At 43.9% G+C, this 21,279-nt stretch overlaps 1 protein-coding gene across 1 annotated transcript in view; it reads right to left on the reverse strand.

The window, feature by feature from the left end:
• Positions 1-1,530: 1,530 nt before the first annotated feature.
• PTER (phosphotriesterase related) overlaps positions 1,531-21,279 on the reverse strand; it is a 280,600-nt gene continuing 260,851 nt past the window's right edge. Inside the window, exon 5 of the mRNA XM_078663580.1 lies at positions 1,531-3,649. Coding sequence (XP_078519706.1) covers positions 3,439-3,649 — 211 coding nt within the window. The 3' untranslated portion in view covers positions 1,531-3,438. The remainder of the gene's footprint in view (positions 3,650-21,279) is intronic.

The raw sequence follows: 21,279 nt of genomic DNA on the forward strand, positions 1-21,279 counted from the left end.
TGAAAAGTGTTGCATCACTGTGTCAAAACAGCAATGCATCACTTTTCAGTGCGCCCCCCCCTTGCAACGCCATGGATGAGCCGTATTTACTGTACAGTGCTCCATGTCACAAGGATTTACAGATAAGTCAGTATTCCCGACGTATCTGTAGGCGTAAAAGTGACGCATTGCTGGGGTGTGTCTGAAAACAGACACAAATCTGGCAAGGTTTCCTTTCACATGGGGCAATCCCACAGTGAAAGGGCCTGTGTCAGTCTTATGTCTGCTGTGAGGCAGACATAAGGATTTGACGAAGTGGTGTCCTAGAAGTGTTGCAGTAAAATGTCATAGATTTCACTGCAACACTTCTACGACCCTTTTTCGTGGAAGAACGCACCCCCTGCATACAGTATACCTGACGCAAATATAATATAGCGTAGGGGTTTACAAACTGACGCATCCGCTTAGATGTATCACTTTGTAAATGTGGAGCAACGTAGCACATTTTTTACGCTGCTGCAGGGTCACAAAAATTGATGCAACGGCGACGCGAATGGCTCATAAATAAGCCCCAATTACATTATTAGTTGTACCGTGAAATGTTTCAGTTTATGAGGTGTCCAGGATTTCATAGAGTAAAGATGAGTAATGATTTTAAATATTTATAAACATATTGAAAAATGTATCAAAAGATTTATCTGAAAAAAGCATGAATGTTGACATATTAGGATGAACTCATTTTGGAAACGAACAAATGCTACCCGAATTGCAGTTTATGGTGAAAAAACTGACATCCAAGCAAGTGGTAAGCAACGTTTTGTGCTAACAAAAAAAAATCACAACAATCAAAAGACCATAACTTTTAATCTGAAATCGCCATTTAGCTCTGTATGAGTTTTTACTAGAACGCTACTTAGGCCTACTTAACTGTATAGGAATCACGTCACAGAATACGCATTCAACCATCAGCACATTTGTTATAAAAGAAGTTAAACAGAAGAACAATGCATCTTGGCACTTTATTTAAATAAAAGCCATTTTCTGAAAAGGATATCCAGGACGTCAGATGTTCTGTTCCAATTGAAGATTTCCATAACATCTATCTTAAACTTACACAAGTGATGATTTGTAAATGTTTAATTTATAATTCTACAAAGCTTGTTATGAACGAAGAGCACAGCATTGGCAATGATCTATGTAAAATACATGCACTCATTTAAATGTTGCAATCCATTTTTTTCTAGTAATTTTCATATTTGAAGCACCTTTTAATTGAAGCCTAAAATAGGCTTCTTTCAACTGAGAATCATCATAGAAGACTGCTTACTTGTTCAAATGTTGGTGGCAAAAGGTATTATCCGACTTTACCCTCTAGTCACGATTTCACTATGTGGGGTCAGTAGATTCCTAATCCACTTTCAGATAGTGGCCCATGAGTCTCTGGAAACAGTGTCTCTGCTAAAATGTGTTTGACTAAACCATTCTTAACCCAGTTGAGAATATCAGATAAAAGAACAAGAGGCAAATTAAATAAAGTACTTGTACATCAAGTGGTGTGGTATTTTTTTATTATGTGTGTAAATTACAAATGAAACAGCATTGTGATTTTAATGGGAGAAAACAAAAAAGTAGGTCATGGTGATTGCTATTCGTCTTAAAAAATTACAATAACGAAGTCAAATGGAACATCTTAAAACATACATTTTCTCCAAACTTTCAAAGAATTGAGTACTTGTTAAAATTACTTCTTTAAAACAACAATTCGGCTCGTAATTAAAATGTATATTTTTGTAGTAGTCAGTTTGCAATTGTATCCCTGAGAGTGCATTTTCATTAAACCAAATGAAAACGTACGACTGAACGTCCTCTCCAGTACATACGCAGGATCATCTTTATCCAACGTTAATTAAAGAACAGCAGGGTAATTACAAGCATCATCAATATTATAGAGAACATCAAATTCTTCCCGGGGTGGGCATTTAATTGGATGGGCTTATTTCCCTCTAGTAGTGCAAAAATCCTTTCCGCGTGAGGGTGATGTGCCTTTAAAAGCGTTATGTAGAATGGCTGAATAACTTACATCATTTCCTTGTGTGTTAGGTTTTAAGACACTGAATCTTCTCCTATTGTCAGAAATTATATTAAAACACAGAAGGATCCCAACAGCACTACACACTGAACATAGAGCAAAACTAATTTTGATGCAACCTCTCCATTAGGGCGCCCCAAAAATTTGACTATAAATTTATTGGGATTTGCTCTCATCTAGGTTAATCGATCTCTCCGTTCAACATAATTATAAGCCAAGGGCCAGATGGACGACCATTTTTTGTGGTTTCAAACGGGAGATCGGCCCATTTGTGAGAGCAAAATAGGGTCCTGGCATGTACAAATGCTATTTTGCGAGTCACTGACTTACAAAACAGCGTTTGCTACTCTAGCTATTAGGACGAGGCGTCCCTTCCTAATAGCCAGTCTCAATGAAATGTACAATTGTTTTGCAACCGCATTTGTGACTACAAAACACTCACAGTTTACCACCTACTTCAAGTAGGTGGTAAACCACTCACAAACAGGAAGGGGTCCCCAAAGGGACCCCTTCCCTTTGTGAGTGTTTGCGAAATTATTTTCTAAGAGCAGGCAGTGCCTGCACTTAAAAAATGAAACTGAAATGTTTCCTTTTTCTTTTTTAAATGCGTCCAATTGTCCTTTAAGGAAAAATGGCTGCATTAAAAAAAAAGTTTTATTTAAAAAGCAGTCACAGACATGGTGGTCTGCTGACCCCATTAGGCCACTATCACTGGGAGTGCTAGCCATTCCCAATGGGGTCGCAAATTGCGCTTGCCTCATGAATATTAATGAGGCATGTAATTTGCGACCCCATTGGGAATTGCAAACAGTGTCTAAGACACTGTTGTACATTCACTTTTGCGAGTCACAATTCGAAACTCGCAAAAGTGAATGGTCATACATCAGGTCCTAAATTCTTTATCTTTCTATTTTCTTCGGTCCTGCTATATGTCGGTACCTTTATTCTGCATATTTGTATGCATGATTTCTTCTGCATTCATACATTTATCTATTTCTCATGTGTGTATGGCAAAAAGTCATCATGTAATATAGTTTTGTATAGCGTGCAATTGCCGCCAAGGTGTCCTGGCGTAAAGGGAATGGAGAATGCCACTGACCAGTGGACGAAGAAGATTTCAAATGCCAGGTTTTAAGTTTCTTGAGGACGTCAGAGGGGTTAGAGGTGGTTTTAATGTCCAGGGGCAGGGGTAGCAAGTTTGCCTGAGAGATGGGAGAAAGTCTGGCCTTCGGTTCTGATTTGCCTGATAAAGGGGAATGATGACAGCCTTGAAAGAAGAAGAACAGAGGTTATGAAATGTAAAATAGGGCTATATGTTTATGACAAACATCCATCATGTGAAAGCTATAACCATTGTTTATGAGGCACCTTTATTTAAATGTCAGCCATTTTCTTGGATTCTCCACCAGGATCTTATTGACTGAAGACTGAGATATGCCTCGAATTAACATTTTAGGCCTTATATTAGTGAGGATATGAGAATACCCATGCCCTCCATATTTCATCAGACGATTCTTAGTGTGAATGTCTTGCGCAATAACAATCCTGTCTTCATAGCCTTCATCGATCAAACGCCGGAGTCTGAAAAACATAGAAATGTGAAATCAATCTTACTGGAATGAGGCGTCACAGATTGTAAACCCTCCTACATTCTTGGCTTTTGTGCACATTTCACAAACAAACAGGCCTTACTACCACAGTAAAACAATAGATTTTAAAATACTAACCAAAGTTATTGAGAATACATTCTAATTACTCCTGCAAAAATAGTGCTTCTAGTTTAAAAAATTTATTTATTGAGGCAAAATAGGGTCTGAAAATATCTCTGTGCGAGAGAGATTTGAATAATTACAAGCAGGAAAGCAAACAATTACGGAACAGAGAAATCGGAATTTGCATTTGAGTGCACAGGTCACCGCTCTTTTGAAGAATCGATGTATGTGACTAGGATCGAAACAACATGCAGCCCTACTTTACCACTAGCGAATCTATACAGCTTTTAAAGTAATACTTTCGTATCCAGACATAATTTTCTAGTTCCTTTCGGTTATTGTAGAATGCACTCCTATAAATTGTGAATATCATCCTGAAATTCTATGTCTGTCATCTGAACTTCTTTCTTCCCCAAAATCTGCACTATACATCAGACAAACTCACTCATCCTAGCATAAACAAAATTATCAACACAGCCCAACCTACCCAACCTACAAACAGTGCAAAAGTCGGTGCATTGGTTCCTATTAAATGACTTTAGTCAGGACCACTGGTATTATGTGACAGGGGAGGACCAAATTATGCGGCAGGATTTTCTAAATTATGCAAAATTAAATGGCAAATGATGCTGCGTAATGCAGAACTTTTCTGATAGTATTACTTCACTGTTTGGTCATTGGTACACATGTTAACACTATCCAGGCAAAGGGCTCACTCATTAGCACAGGTCTGACACCCAAATACAACAATTAGCAACAAAAAGATGAATAGTCAACGTTTGCAAACAGCCTTCATTTTTAATAACTTTTGATCCGTTTGAGCCAGATGATGGATTATGTGGCAAATACAGCAGATCTATAAGTATGGGGAAAAAGCATAATACTGAGACAAATGTCGGAACCAATCACTTACAACAATTTTGAGAAAGTGTATTGTTACGTGGGGTGGGTGGCAGTCCATCACAAGTAATAATGGCACTATTCTTGTTAGCTCCAGTAAAGGTGTCAGTAATTTAAACCCAAGGTCAACCCTTAGAATGTGGTGTAGCGGTTTGAGTGGTCGATCTCAAATCTGGGGAACGGGGTTTGATTATCTTCAATGACGTCAACATCCTGTGATTCTGGGCATATCACTTAATCTCGCTGTGTCTAAAAAAATGATGGTGTCCCTGTGTAACGCAAATGGTGCTCATGTAAAGTGTGCTGATACCCTCGGGTCAAGTTTGCGCTAAATAAAACACTGGAAAAAAAAGAAAAAATAACCCTTGTAGCTATGGCACACATCAGACAGGCTTAATTTAAGAAAATGTATAAATCATTTAGAAGTACAAGACCAGTTACAAGTCTAAAGCAGAATATAATGAAAACCAACTGTGGGCAACTGGTTGTGCTAGATTGGGAAATTGTAGGATTTGAAGCACCGATCGGGTGGAAGAAAAGGTCCGTCTAGGTGATAAAGTTACCTCCTTGATGTCGACATCTTTTTCAGAAAGCAGGCAGTTTGCTGGCACAGAGAAAGGGGTCCATCAACAATGGACTCCGAAATCGCAACTAAGTATTGACAAAACCGTTGGTTAAGGCAGAAAAAGCTCTGTCAGGAGATGCTCAGGTTTTCGTACATAAAAGGTTTTTAGAGTCGATCAGGTCCTTGTCATCGTCGGCATCTAGAAGGCTGCAGGATGGAGAGGAAGTAGCCTCAGTGCTGACAAATTCTGATGTTGAGTGGAGAAAGTAGCAGGGGCCAGAGCGAAGTCAGGTTTATTGGCATTGCACCCTCTGTGGATTAGCAGGCAGGTTGGTTGCGGTCCCTCAATGGTTCTCCAGGCTAAAGGTTTGTAGAAAGTTTCTAAGTCTCAGGTTTTAAGGATGTGCAGGAAGAGTACACTCTAACACAACCCAAGGGTTCCAGGACCTAGGAAACTGCACTTGGGGGTCACTCCAAAAGAAGTCATCAGAAGGTTCCATGGCAGATCCAGTTGAATTGGTCAGCTGGGCTCTTACAAAAATATGGGTGTCTGGCAACCTTTGTGTCCCTATAGCTTAACAGGAGGTCAGCCAACTTACCCTGGGAGACCACTTCCTTGTTCTGGGTACAAGTAGGAGAAGATACAGGTCTCAACAGCAGGTGCAGTCCTTCTGTCTTCCACATGTTCAGTAGCATGCTGAAGAGGGTGGCCATGGGTGACACTTGCTAATTCTCTAACCAATAGGGAAAAAGTTCCCAGGTGTAACCATACTGACTGTTCCAGCAGTTCCTGTGTGCCCTACTGCAAACAATCCCTCAGTATCCCTCTCTACTGAAATCCAACATGGGAGAACCATTCTTCCCCTGTGCAGAGCTCCTGCGCCCACGCTATATCTGTGGCCAAGGAAATGAGCAACCCCTCTTTCGTGGTCACTCAAAAACAGTTCGGGGCAGCCCCTCTCACCATGGGATTGGTGCCTGGCTGGCTAGGGGTATATTTTTGGGAAAACAAGGGAACCCCAGTAGTACGACCAGGGGTAGAGACGTGTATAGAAAAACAACAATCAGGAGGAGGCCTCTTGGGTCCTCATGTAGCCTAGGCTACTGTACTATTTTGAACAGCCTTTAGTCAGGTAGAGCAAAAGTAATGTAGTCCGAGTGGGACCAGTTATGCAATGTATGCTGGGACACGGGGTATGGTATGACATCACATTTATTAACAAAATAAATGGAGTATCATAGTATAATTTTCAATAATAGTTCTTGTGCTCACACATACAGTGAAAGTGTGTGAAGTGCGGGGTGTTTGTGACGTAAAAATTACATCGCATTGACAACAACGTTATACAAAACTCCATATTAATTCATTTCAATGGAGGAGTTTGGATGTCGAAGTCGAAGGCGTTTCGATCTCATCAGGACGAATAAATGGTGAGCAGGTAGAATCTATCAGAAGGAAAATCAAAAATCAACCTATGGTCCCGAGAAGGCCAATGAAAACTGATAGCTACTGTATTAATGACGTCTGTTCACAACTTAAATTAAATAAGTTGACATATAGAGAAGTTGGCGGAGGGAAACAATCCCGAGTTGTACATCAGAAAACGTTGTAGGCAACAGTGCATGTACCAGAGAGAACTCTGTGTCAGTTACTAGAGGGAGTGCTACTGAATGGAGAAAAAGAAGAAATAAGTCCATGTCTGTAGCAGACAAAGTGCAAAAATAGCGTGAGGTGATTTCAGAGCGAATGCATGGGAAGGATTCAGGGTCGTACTTCTGTTAAAAAGGGGGGGGGGGAGGTTGGCCCTTAGTAGATTACGGGCACTAGGAGTTACCATAATCTGGTCGAGTGATGCACCTAAGAGTTAAACTGCCGCAGTGACAAGAGTATCCCTGGAATACGCCAGTGGAATACTGATGGAAGAGGTGCCTGAGGATATGGGATGGCTGGCATGCAAAACCACATCATGCATTGCTTGCGTAACCATATTCTGCCCTGCCACCAATAAAATAACCAAATTGATAAAAAAAATTGGCCCCTTATCACCTCAATCAACATCACCAATGAAGCTCCCCTGTTCTCATTCAAATGTGGGCGCAACATTAAGGACCACCTAGTCCGGGCATACAAACCATCCCGTGAAGAGACCACATTACAATCATGTTTAGTTCTCCCACCTGTAGTAGGCCATTTCAAGTGTGAAAACTGTGCTGCATGCCCACTCACAAAACACACCAACGTTTTTGAATATGGCACTATTACGCACAAATTGAGCTTGTTTTCGAACTGTCATTCAACTAATGTCATTAACTGTGTCAAATGTCCTTGAGATCTCATCTATGTGGGACAAACCACAAAAAAAGGTAAAAGCAAGGATAAGTCAGCATAAAAGCTGAATACGTTGCAGAATCACAACGGGTCCATTGGTGGAACACTACATGGAAAAAGGACATTTTGAACAAGACCTACGCTGGCAAGTAATTGACATTGTTCACCCATAAAAGAGAGTCGGTGACCCTCAAGCAACTCTCAATAGGTTAGAATGTAAATGGATGTTTAACTGTCGTTCCATTGAAAATGGACTCAATACTCTTGAAGAATGGAACATGATTCTGTAGTAACCATCGGATATATTGTACAGTATTTTTAACCTTTTAAAACTGTGTTTTTACACTATATTGTGTAATTGTGTCCCAATCCAAATGTAATTATTTTTGTTTAAGAACTCTCCTTGCTTTTCACATAGATCCTTCCCCCTCCTTAATATGGGGTTTCAGTTTCTTCCAACTAACTCAGTATTCTCGTCTCCTTAGGTATAATTCTCATCCACATAATCCAATTTGCCACATAGATCTCACCCCCTCTTCAATATGAGGTTTCTGTTCTTTCCAACGAACTCGGTATTCTCTACTCCTTAGGTATACTTCTCATCCACTTAATCGGCCACCTTGAGCCACATAGCTACCGGCAGTCTAGTGAGTAGCTCAGACTGCACACACACATAATTTCTCGCGCGCTAGCGATTTACTTTCCCAAGATGGCGGCTACTGCTGAGCCACTGACTGTATGCAGGCTAGTGTCCTACTGTGCCTTCTCTGCACATGTGCGTAAGCTTTCGCATGTTGTTTTAATTCACTAACCAGCCCGATTTGGCACTTGATACATTGCTCTCGATCCACAAGACCCGCCACCCCGTGCTTGCAGGTAACAAGTAAGTCGAAGCCTGACACCCTCCACAGCCTTTCCGGCTCTCTAACCATCTGTTTCTGTTCCCTCCCCTTTACAGAGATTAATTCCCCTGCCCTCAGCAGCCCGACTACAAGCTCGAAGTTTCACGGGCCTCTCCATTAGATGTGGCACAATCGCCCTTGAAGTAAGTTTCTTGTGCCCACAGGGGCTTTACTCTCAGGTTCGTAACTGTACTCCTACTAATTGCCTTTTTTAACATTGCTTTCAGTAATTCCCTGTTATCCGCTAATTGACCTCACGACCCGAACTGCCACGGGTTTCCTTCCACTGTGGCCCCGGCGGTCCTGTATTAATTAATTATTCCTCGTCTCTGGTACAGCGGAAGTCCTCAGAGTTCTAATTTGTTAAGTAAGTCGTTTGCCCCCTTGGTGCCTCCTTGACCCCTAGAATTGCGCACTATTCTCGCATGGTTTGCATGCCAGCCCTCCCATACCCTCTAGGCACCTGTTCTGTCAGTATTCCACTGGCGTATTCCAGGGATACTCTTGTCACGGCGGCAGTTTAACTCTGGGGCGCATCACCCGACCACATTATGGTGACTCCTGGTGCCCGTAACCTACTAAGCGCCAACCCCCCCCTTTTCAACAGAAGTAGGACCCTGACTCCTTCTCATGCATTCGTTCTGGAATCACCTCACACTATTTTTGCGCTTTGTCTGCTACAGACATGGACTTAACTTCTTCTTTTTCTCCATTGAGTAGCACTCCCTCTAGTAACTGACACACAGTTCTCTCCGGTACATGCACAGTTGCCTACACCATTTTCCGATGTACAACCTGGGATTCTAGGGAAAGTGCATCCCCTGGACCAATTTACTCAAGGTCTCCCATTCCTCCCTGTAGGGAGGGTTCCACTATGAGCCATACTTATTAATTGATGAAATACAGTAGTAGGCCTGCAGTCATGTTTTGCACTGTCATTCTAGTGGTGGCAGTATTGTGTACCACAGTCCACCTGTTACATTTAACAAACAGGCCTTGAGCACATTTTTTTACAATACATTAGGGAATTATAGGTAAGTTAAACATGCAAAATAGGAGCATAGCCAATTTCAGCAAGTTTTAGGGCTCACAGCACATTCACTGGGCACTGGACTGCAGTGTCCTAGTGTGCTGAGCCTAAAAAACAGCAATACAAGGTAGCAGAAAAAGGGGGTGACAATGCAAAAAGGGCATTATCCTACACAGGTCCCCTGGGCTAAAAAGGCATGGAGCAACAGTCATTACCTTGGCAGTTCTCCTTAATTTTTATCAGAGGGGATGTGGAAAAAGCCCTCTCCCTCAGCTGAGTAATTTCCAGCCTAATATCCTCCTGTCAAGTCCACACCTATAGGGGTTCAGGACCAAATGAACAAATTGAGGCCTACCCTCAAAGTCAGCCTTGAGTAGGACTGCTACTCTATAAAACTCAGCCTCAGCCATTACCATGGCCCCCCCACCAGGATAAAGCGAACACTGGCCTACCCAAAGAGGCAACCCCGCATGTGAACTGCACCACTGTAGCTCACAAGGTGATTTGGCTCATATTGCCTCCAAGGCCAGGCTTCTGTCCCCAAGTGAGGGCCTGTGCTGCCCCAAATGTAAGTAATCAGTAGAGGCCACAGACACCTGCCAGTGTCAGGAACCAGGCCCCTAGCCATACACTGACAGGGGGAATGTCCAATTTTCTGCCTGCAGTAGTCCTAACTTCCAGCAATGGGCTGGCAAGGAGTCACCCACTTGTTCCTGAGATCATTTTGACCTCTTAAGTTTCTCAGAGAGGGGGCTAAACCTCAGGTGGCAGATACCCGCCTTAAACTCTCAGCTCTGCCCTCGCAGTGTCTGCATCCTGAGAACGAGCAGATTCCTGGCAGGCCAGAACGTCTAGAGTAGACACACGGTCCCCCTCAAGGGTGACCCACTCTGGTGGTGTCCTAATGGAGTCTGACCCAGATGCCTTGTCTCCTGTCGCTGTGACAGTGCAGGCAGCATCCCTGGGTCATTAGTGGCCTCATCAGGGCCAGCCTGGGGGTCCTCTGCTGTCAGAGCAGGTAACCCATGGCTCTTTGGTCTTCAACTATGGGGTCCTCCTTTTCCTATAATGCCAATCTGCAGGTCCTCTCCTGTCAGAGCAGGTAACTAAGGGCTCTTTGGTCCTTAACTATAGGGGCCTCCTTCACATACCCTTTCCTCTTCTTTAGGGCCTTTCTACTTTTTGCTTAGGGATCATACACCCAGAAATCTGGGTTTTTGGTGCGCCTTGGGTAGCTGCTACACCTAGCTTTTTTTGCTTTTGGGATCTCAGTGCCAATGACGCATGCCTTGTTGTAGGTCAGCACAGATAATTTCTCTCCTCTCAGCAAGTACCCATGTCTTTCTAGAGATACTAAGCCTACAGGGCTTTCAGATTTCCAACAATCGGCATTCCTTACCCTGCAACCCGCTCTTGGCAGATACATTATTATTTGGGCGAACCAGCCTTTCCAAGACCATGGTCTGACTGGCATCTGTATCCCTCAGAGCAGCGTCGGGTATCACATTCACTGTGATGCTGTGGAAATTATTCCTACCACCCTCAGGGATCACCAGCGTTTACTCTGCGGGGTCCCTCAGGGCTCCTCTTTATCTCCTCTTCTCTTCATCCTATATCTTCAACCTCTTCTTCTCTCTCTGAGGCAGTGGGACGTCACCGTCTTTAACTACGCTGACGACCTGCAACTCATCTTTCCTCTTGACTCTTCTTCTGCTATTCCTAATTTCCAGGCGGTTATGGTCCACATTCTTCAGTGGATGAGCCAGAACCAACTTAAATTAAATCCCGGGAAGACGGAGCTCCTCCTTCCCGGCAAGAGCTCCACCCACTGGGGCCCGCATTTTTGGCCGGCCGACCTCGGCCCTTCCCCCACCCCTGTGACCTCAGTCAAGAGTCTCGGGGTCATCATTGACTCCGAGCTATCCCTTAAACCTCAAATAGGGATGGTGGTCTCTTCCTGCATGTACCAGCTGCGCAGGATCAGAAAGGTGGCCTACCTCCTGACCCCCGAAGCCCTGATCCAAGGTATTATGGCTCTCGTCCTCTCCCGCTTGGATTTTTCGAATTCGCTCTATCATGGTCTACCTAAGGCCCTCCTCTCTAGACTTCAGGTCGTCCAGAACCAAGCGGCGAGACTGGCCTTCGGGATCCCGAAATGGCAATCCGCCAAACCTCTTCTCACCAAACTACATTGGCTCCCTGTATCGTCGAGGGCAGCCTTTAAGATCGGCTGCCTCACTTTTAAATCTCTAACCGGCCCCTGTCCTGCCTTCCTGAAATCCCTTATCAGCCCTTATTGCCCCTCACGCAACCTCAGATCTTCTCACCTCCGCCTGCTGGTTGTTCCCTCCTTTAAGCTCTGCAGAATCGGTGGCCGGAGATTCGCACTCCTAGCCCCCAAATTCTGGAATTCTCTCCCTCCATCACTTAAATTCTCCAACTCGCTCATTCAATTCCGTAAATCCTTAAAAACTTGGCTTTTCCCACAATCTGGTTAATTTTCTTTTCCCCGTTGTCAGTATCAGACCAGCGCCAGGAAACCCACGGTGTCAGAGCGCTTTATAAGCACCCCTTAACATAACATAACATAACATAACACCAGTGTTCCTTGTGTATCCTTTTCAGACAAAAAGGCTATAAGGCCTTTCATGGGTAATCCTCCCCATAGCTATACGAGTCACTCCTGTGGAGTGCCCATCAGGTTTAGCCTTTGGTGTGGGCCATGCGGAATAACCCAGAACACGCACCCTTTCTTGGGAAATCGCGGGAGCCAGACGCTCTTTTGCTTAGCCACTCATACTTGTACACAATGCGAGTAATCAGAGACGCAGTATAGTTTAAAATGTTTATTTCAACAAACACGATGTATGGTGCAGTACACGAGCAAATACTAGTAGCAGAATGCATAAACACAATATTGTCAGCATTGTTACAATTCCATAGAATACAAACGGGGATATCATGTCATCGAAAACCACAAAACAAACTAACCACCCTCCCCGTGACAAGATATAGTTTATTATAAAACAGAAGACCTCTGAGCATTGTCAGCAGACCCCCATACCTCAAGGCCTAGATGCAATGTTCACATTGCAGAACATGCAGCGGTTTTCCCTCTGGAAAGGTGTCTCTCCCTGTGTGCAAAAACAGCTTGTGGTTGGAATATTAAAGTACACATTTCCAGAGGTGCAGCTGTGTGTAGACTGTTATGTCTAGGTGCGAGGGACAGATCAGAACAGAATAACAAGGGGCATTGTTTAACCTTGAACTTCGTGTGCAGACTAAACCTCAGAGCACAGCAAAGAACCTGCAAAGCAGACAGTTTGCATGTGTAAAAGGGGCACAAATAAGTGTTGCGAAATAGATGCTTGCAGTGTCGTGAGCAAAAGCAGGTTCATGGCAGCGAAGCTCATGCTAATTTAGCAATTGTCGACAATGGACCTAGAAGCCTTACTACAACCCTTCCCCTGATATGGTCATCGTATGTAGATCATACAAGAAAGCAAAGTTGAACAAAGTCTGAGCAGATATCAATCAACATGTCCAATAGAATTTGAAGAAAAAAAATGAAAGTTTGTGCAAGCACAAAAAAAATGTTAAAAAAATATAACAGTCCTGGAAGAAGTGAAAAGACGAGATTTTGAGGAGGAAGTGATAGCAAAAATCATTGAAAGCAAGGCATCCGGAAACCCAGCTGATGTCAACTGGCAAGATGTACCTGATTAATCCATCAAGATGTAAGTGCAAAAGAATGCAATACCCTCCAGTAGGACATCATTTAATTTGGTGGAAAAGTGAGATGCCATTCAATTTAGTAAGTTGAAGGAACAAGAATGTTCTTCATAGTCGGGTGCCTCGATTAACATTGATGGATAACTTGCTTCAAGGTCTGGTACTAATATTTTCATGCCAAAGAGCATTTCGTATGGGGTCTGCCCACCCAGAGGTCTTCTAGGGAGGTTATTAAGTGCACGTTGGATGCCATACAAATGGGCTAACCAGTTCCTGTCAGTACCTAAGAATCTAGCTGTCAAGGATTGCTTTAAGTCACGGTGCATAGCATCCTTGTACGCCTTAGAGGCGAATGCTGGACCTTGGTCAGAATGCAGGTTCCACAGGCAAAAATCTCTACAAAGACACACAAATCCCTGATGACAGTTTGAGCATCAGCACAGTGTTGTGGCCACACCCAAAGAAATCTGGTGCATGAATCCACTGCAACTAAAATATATTTATATGCAGTATCTGAAGAGAAAGGACCGCAGTGATCAAGGTGCACACAAGTAAAAGGCTGATTAGCAATGCTAAGCTGTGTTTGTGAAGGACATGTTACCACAGAAGGGTTAATCTGCTAACAAATCAGCCGATCTCCAACATCTGGTATTCTAGCGAAAGGAACTTGTTCGGGAGTTATCTGATAAGAATATTTCGAAGTGAACCCTGCGGGTAATTAAGGCCTTCCTTTGTTGCAGCTATCACTGCCAAAATGTAATTATCAATCTTTGTCATGGATCTAGTAACAGCTGCTACGGAACACCTGGCTACTGCAGATTTTGCTGCTTCATCAGCCAAACTATTCCCAACAGCGTGTGCCCGACACACTGATGGCCAAGAGTATGTATAATATGTGTGAGTGGCAACGTTGTTTAAGATCTGCCACTTGAGCCCAAAGCGTTTTATGCTTAATTGTGCTGCCTTTAGAATCTTGATAATCATTTTCAGACCAGAAGAACAAGTTGTCATTATAAGACTGAACACAATAATAAGAATCGCAGACAATAAGAGTTGAAACGTTTGGATCAGCAAACTCGAGAGCAAGAACTAAGGCCCGCAGCTCGGCCAATTGTGCAGTACAGTCTCCCAGCGCCTGAGTGTGCACTATGGAAGATCGGAATCCTCCATTCACCATTGTACCTGCAACTATAGCACTCGCTGCTGAGTAAGCAGGTTTAGAACCGGTGGCCGGTTGAGCTGAACCATCGGTGTAAGTAATACATGCATAGTCTTCCAAAGGAAGTAAAGACAGAGGAGGTGGATGAACATGTTCATACTGCAAGAACTCCTGTGTCTGAAGAGAAGCATCAAAGATAAAGGTGACCCATACCCTCTAGGCACCTGTTCTGTCAGTATTCCACTGGCGTATTCCAGGGATACTCTTGTCACGGCGGAAGTTTAACTCTTTGGCGCATCACCCGACCACATTATGGTAACTCCTGGTGCCCGTAACCTACTAAGCGCCAACCCCCCCTTTTTCAACAGAAGTAGGACCCTGACTCCTTCTCATGCATTCGCTCTGGAATCACCTCACACTATTTTTGCGCTTTGTCTGCTACAGACATGGACTTAACTTCTTCTTTTTCTCCATTGAGTAGCACTCCCTCTAGTAACTGACACACAGTTCTCTCCGGTACATGCACTGTTGCCTACACCATTTTCCGATGTACAACCTGGTATTCTAGGGAAAGTGCATCCCCTGGACCAATTTACTCAAGGTCTCCCATTCCTCCCCGAAGGGAGGGTTCCACTATGAGCCATACTTATTAATTGATGAAATACAGTAGTAGGCCTGCAGTCATGTTTTGCACTGTCATTCTAGTGGTGGCAGTATTGTGTACCACAGTCCACCTGTTACATTTAACAAACAGGCCTTGAGCACATTTTTTTACAATACATTAGGGAATTATAGGTAAGTTAAACATGCAAAATAGGAGCATAGCCAATTTCAGCAAGTTTTAGGGCTCACAGCACATTCACTGGGCACTGGACTGCAGTGTCCTAGTGTGCTAAGCCTAAAAAACAGCAATAAAATCTAGCAGAAAAAGGGGGTGACAATGCAAAAAGGGCATTATCCTACACAGGTCCCCTGGGCTAAAAAGGCATGGAGCAACAGTCATTACCTTGGCAGTTCTCCTTAATTTTTATCAGAGGGGATGTGGAAAAAGCCCTCTCCCTCAGCTGAGTAATTTCCAGCCTAATATCCTCCTGTCAAGTCCACACCTATAGGGGTTCGGGACCAAATGAACAAATTGAGGCCTACCCTCAAAGTCAGCCTTGAGTAGGACTGCTACTCTATAAAACTCAGCCTCAGCCATTACCATGGCCCCCCCACCAGGATAAAGCGAACACTGGCCCACCCAAAGACGCAACCCCGCATGTGAACTGCACCACTGTAGCTCACAAGGTGATGTGGCTCATATTGCCTCCAAGGCCAGGCTTCTGTCCCCAAGTGAGGGCCTGTGCTGCCCCAAATGTAAGTAATCAGTAGAGGCCACAGACACCTGCCACTGTCAGGAACCAGGCCCCTAGCCATACACTGACAGGGGGAATGTCCAATTTTCTGCCTGCAGTAGTCCTAACTTCCAGCAATGGGCTGGCAAGGAGTCACCCACTTGTTCCTGAGATCATTTTGACCTCTTAAGTTTCTCAGAGAGGGGGGCTAAACCTCAGGTGGCAGATACCCGCCTTAAACTCTCAACTCTGCCCTCGCAGTGTCTGCATCCTGAGAACGAGCAGATACCTGGCAGGCCAGAACGTCTAGAGTAGACACACAGTCCCCCTCAAGGGTGACCCACTCTGGTGGTGTCCTAATGGAGTCTGACCCAGATGCCTTGTCTCCTGTCGCTGTGAAAGTGCAGGCAGCACCCCTGGGTCATTAGTGGCCTCATCAGGGCCAGCCTGGGGGTCCTCTGCTGTCAGAGCAGGTAACCCATGGCTCTTTGGTCTTCAACTATGGGGGCTTCCTTTTCCTATAATGCCAATCTGCAGGTCCTCTCCTGTCAGAGCAAGTAACTAATGGCTCTTTGGTCCTTAACTATAGGGGCCTCCTTCACATACCTTTTCCTCTTCTTTAGGGCCTTTCTACTTTTTGCTTAGGGATCATACACCCAGAAATCTGGGTTTTTGGTGCGCCTTGGGTAGCTGCTACACCTAGCTTTTTTTGCTTTTGGGATCTCAGTGCCAATGACGCATGCCTTGGTGTAGGTCAGCACAGATAATTTCTCTCCTCTCAGCAAGTACCCATGTCTTTCTAGAGCTACTAAGCCTACAGGGCTTTCAGATTTCCAACAATGGGCATTCCTTACCCTGCAACCCGCTCTTGGCAGATACATTATTATTTGGGCGAACCAGCCTTTCCAAGACCATGGTCTGACTGGCATCGTATCCCTCAGAGCAGCGTCAGGTATCACATTCACTGTGATGCTGTGGAAATTATTCCTACCACCCTCAGGGCTCACCAGTGTACCTTGTGTATCCTTTTCAGACAAAAAGGCTATAAGGCCTTTCTTGGGTAATCCTCCCCATAGCTATATGAGTCACTCCTGTGGAGTGCCCATCAGGTTTAGCCTTTGGTGTGGGCCATGCGGAATAACCCAGAACACGCACCCTATCTTGGGAAATCGCGGGAGCCAGACGCTCTTTTGCTTAGCCACTCATACTTGTACACAATGCGAGTAATCAGAGACACAGTATAGTTTAAAATGTTTATTTCAACAAACACGATGTATGGTGCAGTACACGAGCAAATACTAGTAGCAGAATGCATAAACACAATATTGTCAGCATTGTTACAATTCCATAGAATACAAACGGGGATATCATGTCATAGAAAACCATGGAAAAGGACAAAACAAACTAACCACCCTCCCCGTGACAAGATATAGTTTATTATAAAACAGAAGACCTCTGAGCATTGTCAGCAGACCCCCATACCTCAAGGACTAGATGCAATGTTCACATTGCAGAACAAGCAGCGGTTTTCCCTCTGGAAAGGTGTCTCTCCCTGTGTGCAAAAACAGCTTGTGGTTGGAATATTAAAGTACACATTTCCAGAGGTGCAGCTGTGTGTAGACTGTTATGTCTAGGTGCGAGGGACAGATCAGAACAGAATAACAAGGGGCATTGTTTAACCTTGAACTTCGTGTGCAGACTAAACCTCAGAGCACAGCAAAGAACCTGCAAAGCAGACAGTTTGCATGTGTAAAAGGGGCACAAATAAGTGTTGCGAAATAGATGCTTGCAGTGTCGTGAGCAAAAGCAGGTTCATGGCAGCGAAGCTCATGCTAATTTAGCAATTGTCGACAATGGACCTAGAAGCCTTACTACAACCCTTCCCCTGATATGGTCATCGTATGTAGATCATACAAGAAAGCAAAGTTGAAAAAAGTCTTAGCAGATATCAATCAACATGTCCAATAGAATTTGAAGAAAAAAAATGAAAGTTTGTGCAAGCACAAAAAAAATGTTAAAAAAATATAACAGTCCTGGAAGAAGTGAAAAGACGAGATTTTGAGGAGGAAGTGATAGCAAAAATCATTGAAAGCAAGGCATCCGGAAACCCAGCTGATGTCAACTGGCAAGATGTACCTGATTAATCCATCAAGGTGTAAGTGAAAAAGAATGCAATACCCTCCAGTAGGACATCATTTAATTTGGTGGAAAAGTGAAATGCCATTCAATTTAGTAAGTTGAAGGAACAAGAATGTTCTTCATAGTCGGGTGCCTCGATTAACATTGATGGATAACTTGCATCAAGGTCGGGTACTAATATTTTCATGCCAAAGAGCATTTCGTATGGGGTCTGCCCACCCAGAGGTCTTCTAGGGAGGTTATTAAGTGCACGTTGGATGCCATACAAATGGGCTAACCAGTTCCTGTCAGTACCTAAGAATCTAGCTGTCAAGGATTGCTTTAAGTCACGGTGCATAGCATCCTTGTACGCCTTAGAGGCGAATGCTGGACCTTGGTCAGAATGCAGGTTCCACAGGCAAAAATCTCTACAAAGACACACAAATCCCTGATGACAGTTTGAGCATCAGCACTGTGTTGTGGCCACACCCAAAGTAATCTGGTGCATGAATCCACTGCAACTAAAATATATTTATATGCAGTATCTGAAGAGAAAGGACCGCAGGGATCAAGGTGCACACAAGTAAAAGGCTGATTAGCAATGCTAAGCTGTCTTTGTGAAGGACATGTTACCACAGAAGGGTTAATCTGCTAACAAATCAGCCGATCTCCAACATCTGGTATTCTAGCGAAAGGAACTTGTTCGGGAGTTATCTGATAAGAATATTTCGAAGTGAACCCTGCGGGTAATTAAGGCCTTCCTTTGTTGCAGCTATCACTGCCAAAATGTAATTATCAATCTTTGTCATGGATCTAGTAACAGCTGCTACGGAACACCTGGCTACTGCAGATTTTGCTGCTTCATCAGCCAAACTATTCCCAACAGCGTGTGCCCGACACACTGATGGCCAAGAGTATGTATAATATGTGTGAGTGGCAACGTTGTTTAAGATCTGCCACTTGAGCCCAAAGCATTTTATGCTTAATTGTGCTGCCTTTAGAATCTTGATAATCATTTTCAGACCAGAAGAACAAGTTGTCATTATAAGACTGAACACAATAATAAGAATCGCAGACAATAAGAGTTGAAACGTTTGGATCAGCAAACTCGAGAGCAAGAACTAAGGCACGCAGCTCGGCCAATTTTGCAGTACAGTCTCCCAGCGCCTGAGTGTGCACTATGGAAGATCGGAATCCTCCATTCACCATTGTACCTGCAACTATAGCACTCGCTGCTGAGTAAGCAGGTTTAGAACCGGTGGCCGGTTGAGCTGAACCATCGGTGTAAGTAATACATGCATAGTCTTCCAAAGGAAGTAAAGACAGAGGAGGTGGATGAACATGTTCATACTGCAAGAACTCCTGTGTCTGAAGAGAAGCATCAAAGATAAAGGTGACATCCGGGGATGTCAAAGAAGTAGCCCATTGCATCCAACCGGGGTGTAATGCTTTAGAGTTTGGCACACTTGCCTTCGTTACTGCCTCTAAGGAAGGGTATGGTGTAACCACCAAAATTTGTTTCCCCTGTGCCACGGCACGTTCCTTCAGAACCGCAATTTGGACAGCTGTCAAAATGTTCTCGACCGTTGAAAACCTAATTTCAGCTGAAGTGTACACATGTGATTTGTATACGATTGGCACTGTATCTCCTTCATTGTACATCAAGTAAGTGAAAACTACTGCGCCTGGTACGATTCTTAACACCAGGTTAGTGTGGGTATCACGCATTAACAAGTATTTAGATTCAAGCAAATCATACTGCAAAGAAAGTTATATAGCAGAATGTTCTGGTAACCAGCTGGCTTTGGAAAAAGTAGGTTGTATCAAGGCATAAAGTGGCTTGATACGCTGGGCATATACGAGAATATAAATACGCCCAAAATTAAAAAATCCCAGCAAACCTTTTTCAGTGTGGTTGGAGATTGCAGCCATGCACATTTCTCCAGGAAATGAGGTACCAGGCCTTAACCTTCATTGTTGAGCTCATAGCCCAAGAAGAGCACCACATAATATGCAATGTGAGACTTAGCAAAATTGAACTTGTAACCGTAATCTGCAAAATTCAGAATTATGTGGTCAACTCGACACAGATATGACCATAATTTGTTGTCAGTGAGGTAGATATCATCAACGTATGAATATGCATCTGGGTCTATGCTGTCTGACAAAGAGACAACACGAATATTCCGGGGCTGTTTTTGTAGCCCATAGGCAAACACCTGTATTTTTTCTGAATTCCACCTGTTGTGTATGCGGTCCACTGGCTGCATTCAGGGGACAGATTATGGCTGAAAAAACCATTTGAAATATCAAGTGTTGTTTTGTATTTTTTATGAACTAGGCTGTCCACCAAGGCAGAACTATGGGCATTTTGTACCGCAAAGGTCCGGCAATGGGAGTTCAAATGCCGTTAATCAAAAACTATTCGTACGACCCATCCCGTTTGGATACAGTAAAAAGCAGATTATTCATCGGCGATATACATGTCTCAATCACTCCTTGTTATTCCAACTGAGTGAGAATGTCGATGAAAGGACCTTTAGTTTCCCGTCTAATAGGATATTGGGGTTGCGGTTGAGGCATTGACCATAAAGGAATATCATGTGACGGTAAATCTTTATCCCAGCCAACCTGATTACGGTACACAGCCGGAGCAATGGCCAAAGCCCACTCAGCTGCACAGGCGTCTGCAGGCTCTTTCGGAACGTGACGTGTAAAACTAGGAAGTATCACGTCCCTTGAGCCGTAGCCAGAACAAAAGGTGGGGGCCAGTCCTCCTCCTCTAGAAAAATGTCATAGGAAGCAGTCATATTCTCCCCAAAATTCCCAGTAATAACACGCTCTATATAAAAACTATTGCGTACAGCCAATCCATCTGGGGGGGCTACCCGTGTGTTGGCTGTCTCTACAGTAATGAATGTTTCAGTTGCTGTCACTTCCAGACAAGGACGCAGTGCCTCCCACACTATTGTAACTTCCGCTGCACTGTCTAGCAGGGTTACCGCCCAAGTCCAACCCAGTAGTTGTGTTCTTACTGTCAGAAGCATATCTCGCTGTTAAAGCAGCAACTTTTTTCTTTTGAAAAGGGGCTCGGAAATGTGGTTGCTCTTCCTGCTTCCCCTTGCATTCAAATTGACGAGTCTGATCACATCCTTTTGTAACTTGCTGACTCTTGCCATGATCTTGGTGATCCCCACCACCAGCTTGTGAGCCGGATGTGTCCTGTGAAGAACGAGGAGAACGCTGGTCAGGGACTTGAAATCTATCTGGAGTATTAATTTTCGCGCGGTGGCGCAAGTCATAAGTACGCTCAGAAGATTCATGTGTTGGGGAACTAGCACGCGAACCTTGTTTCTGTTGTTGTTCTTGCCCCTTTTTCTTATTTCACCAGTTCTTTTTAGAAAAGACTGGCCGTCCATCTATATCA

This window comes from Lissotriton helveticus, chromosome 10 (genome assembly GCF_964261635.1).
Source record: "Lissotriton helveticus chromosome 10, aLisHel1.1, whole genome shotgun sequence".
Classification (NCBI taxonomy): domain Eukaryota; kingdom Metazoa; phylum Chordata; class Amphibia; order Caudata; family Salamandridae; genus Lissotriton; species Lissotriton helveticus.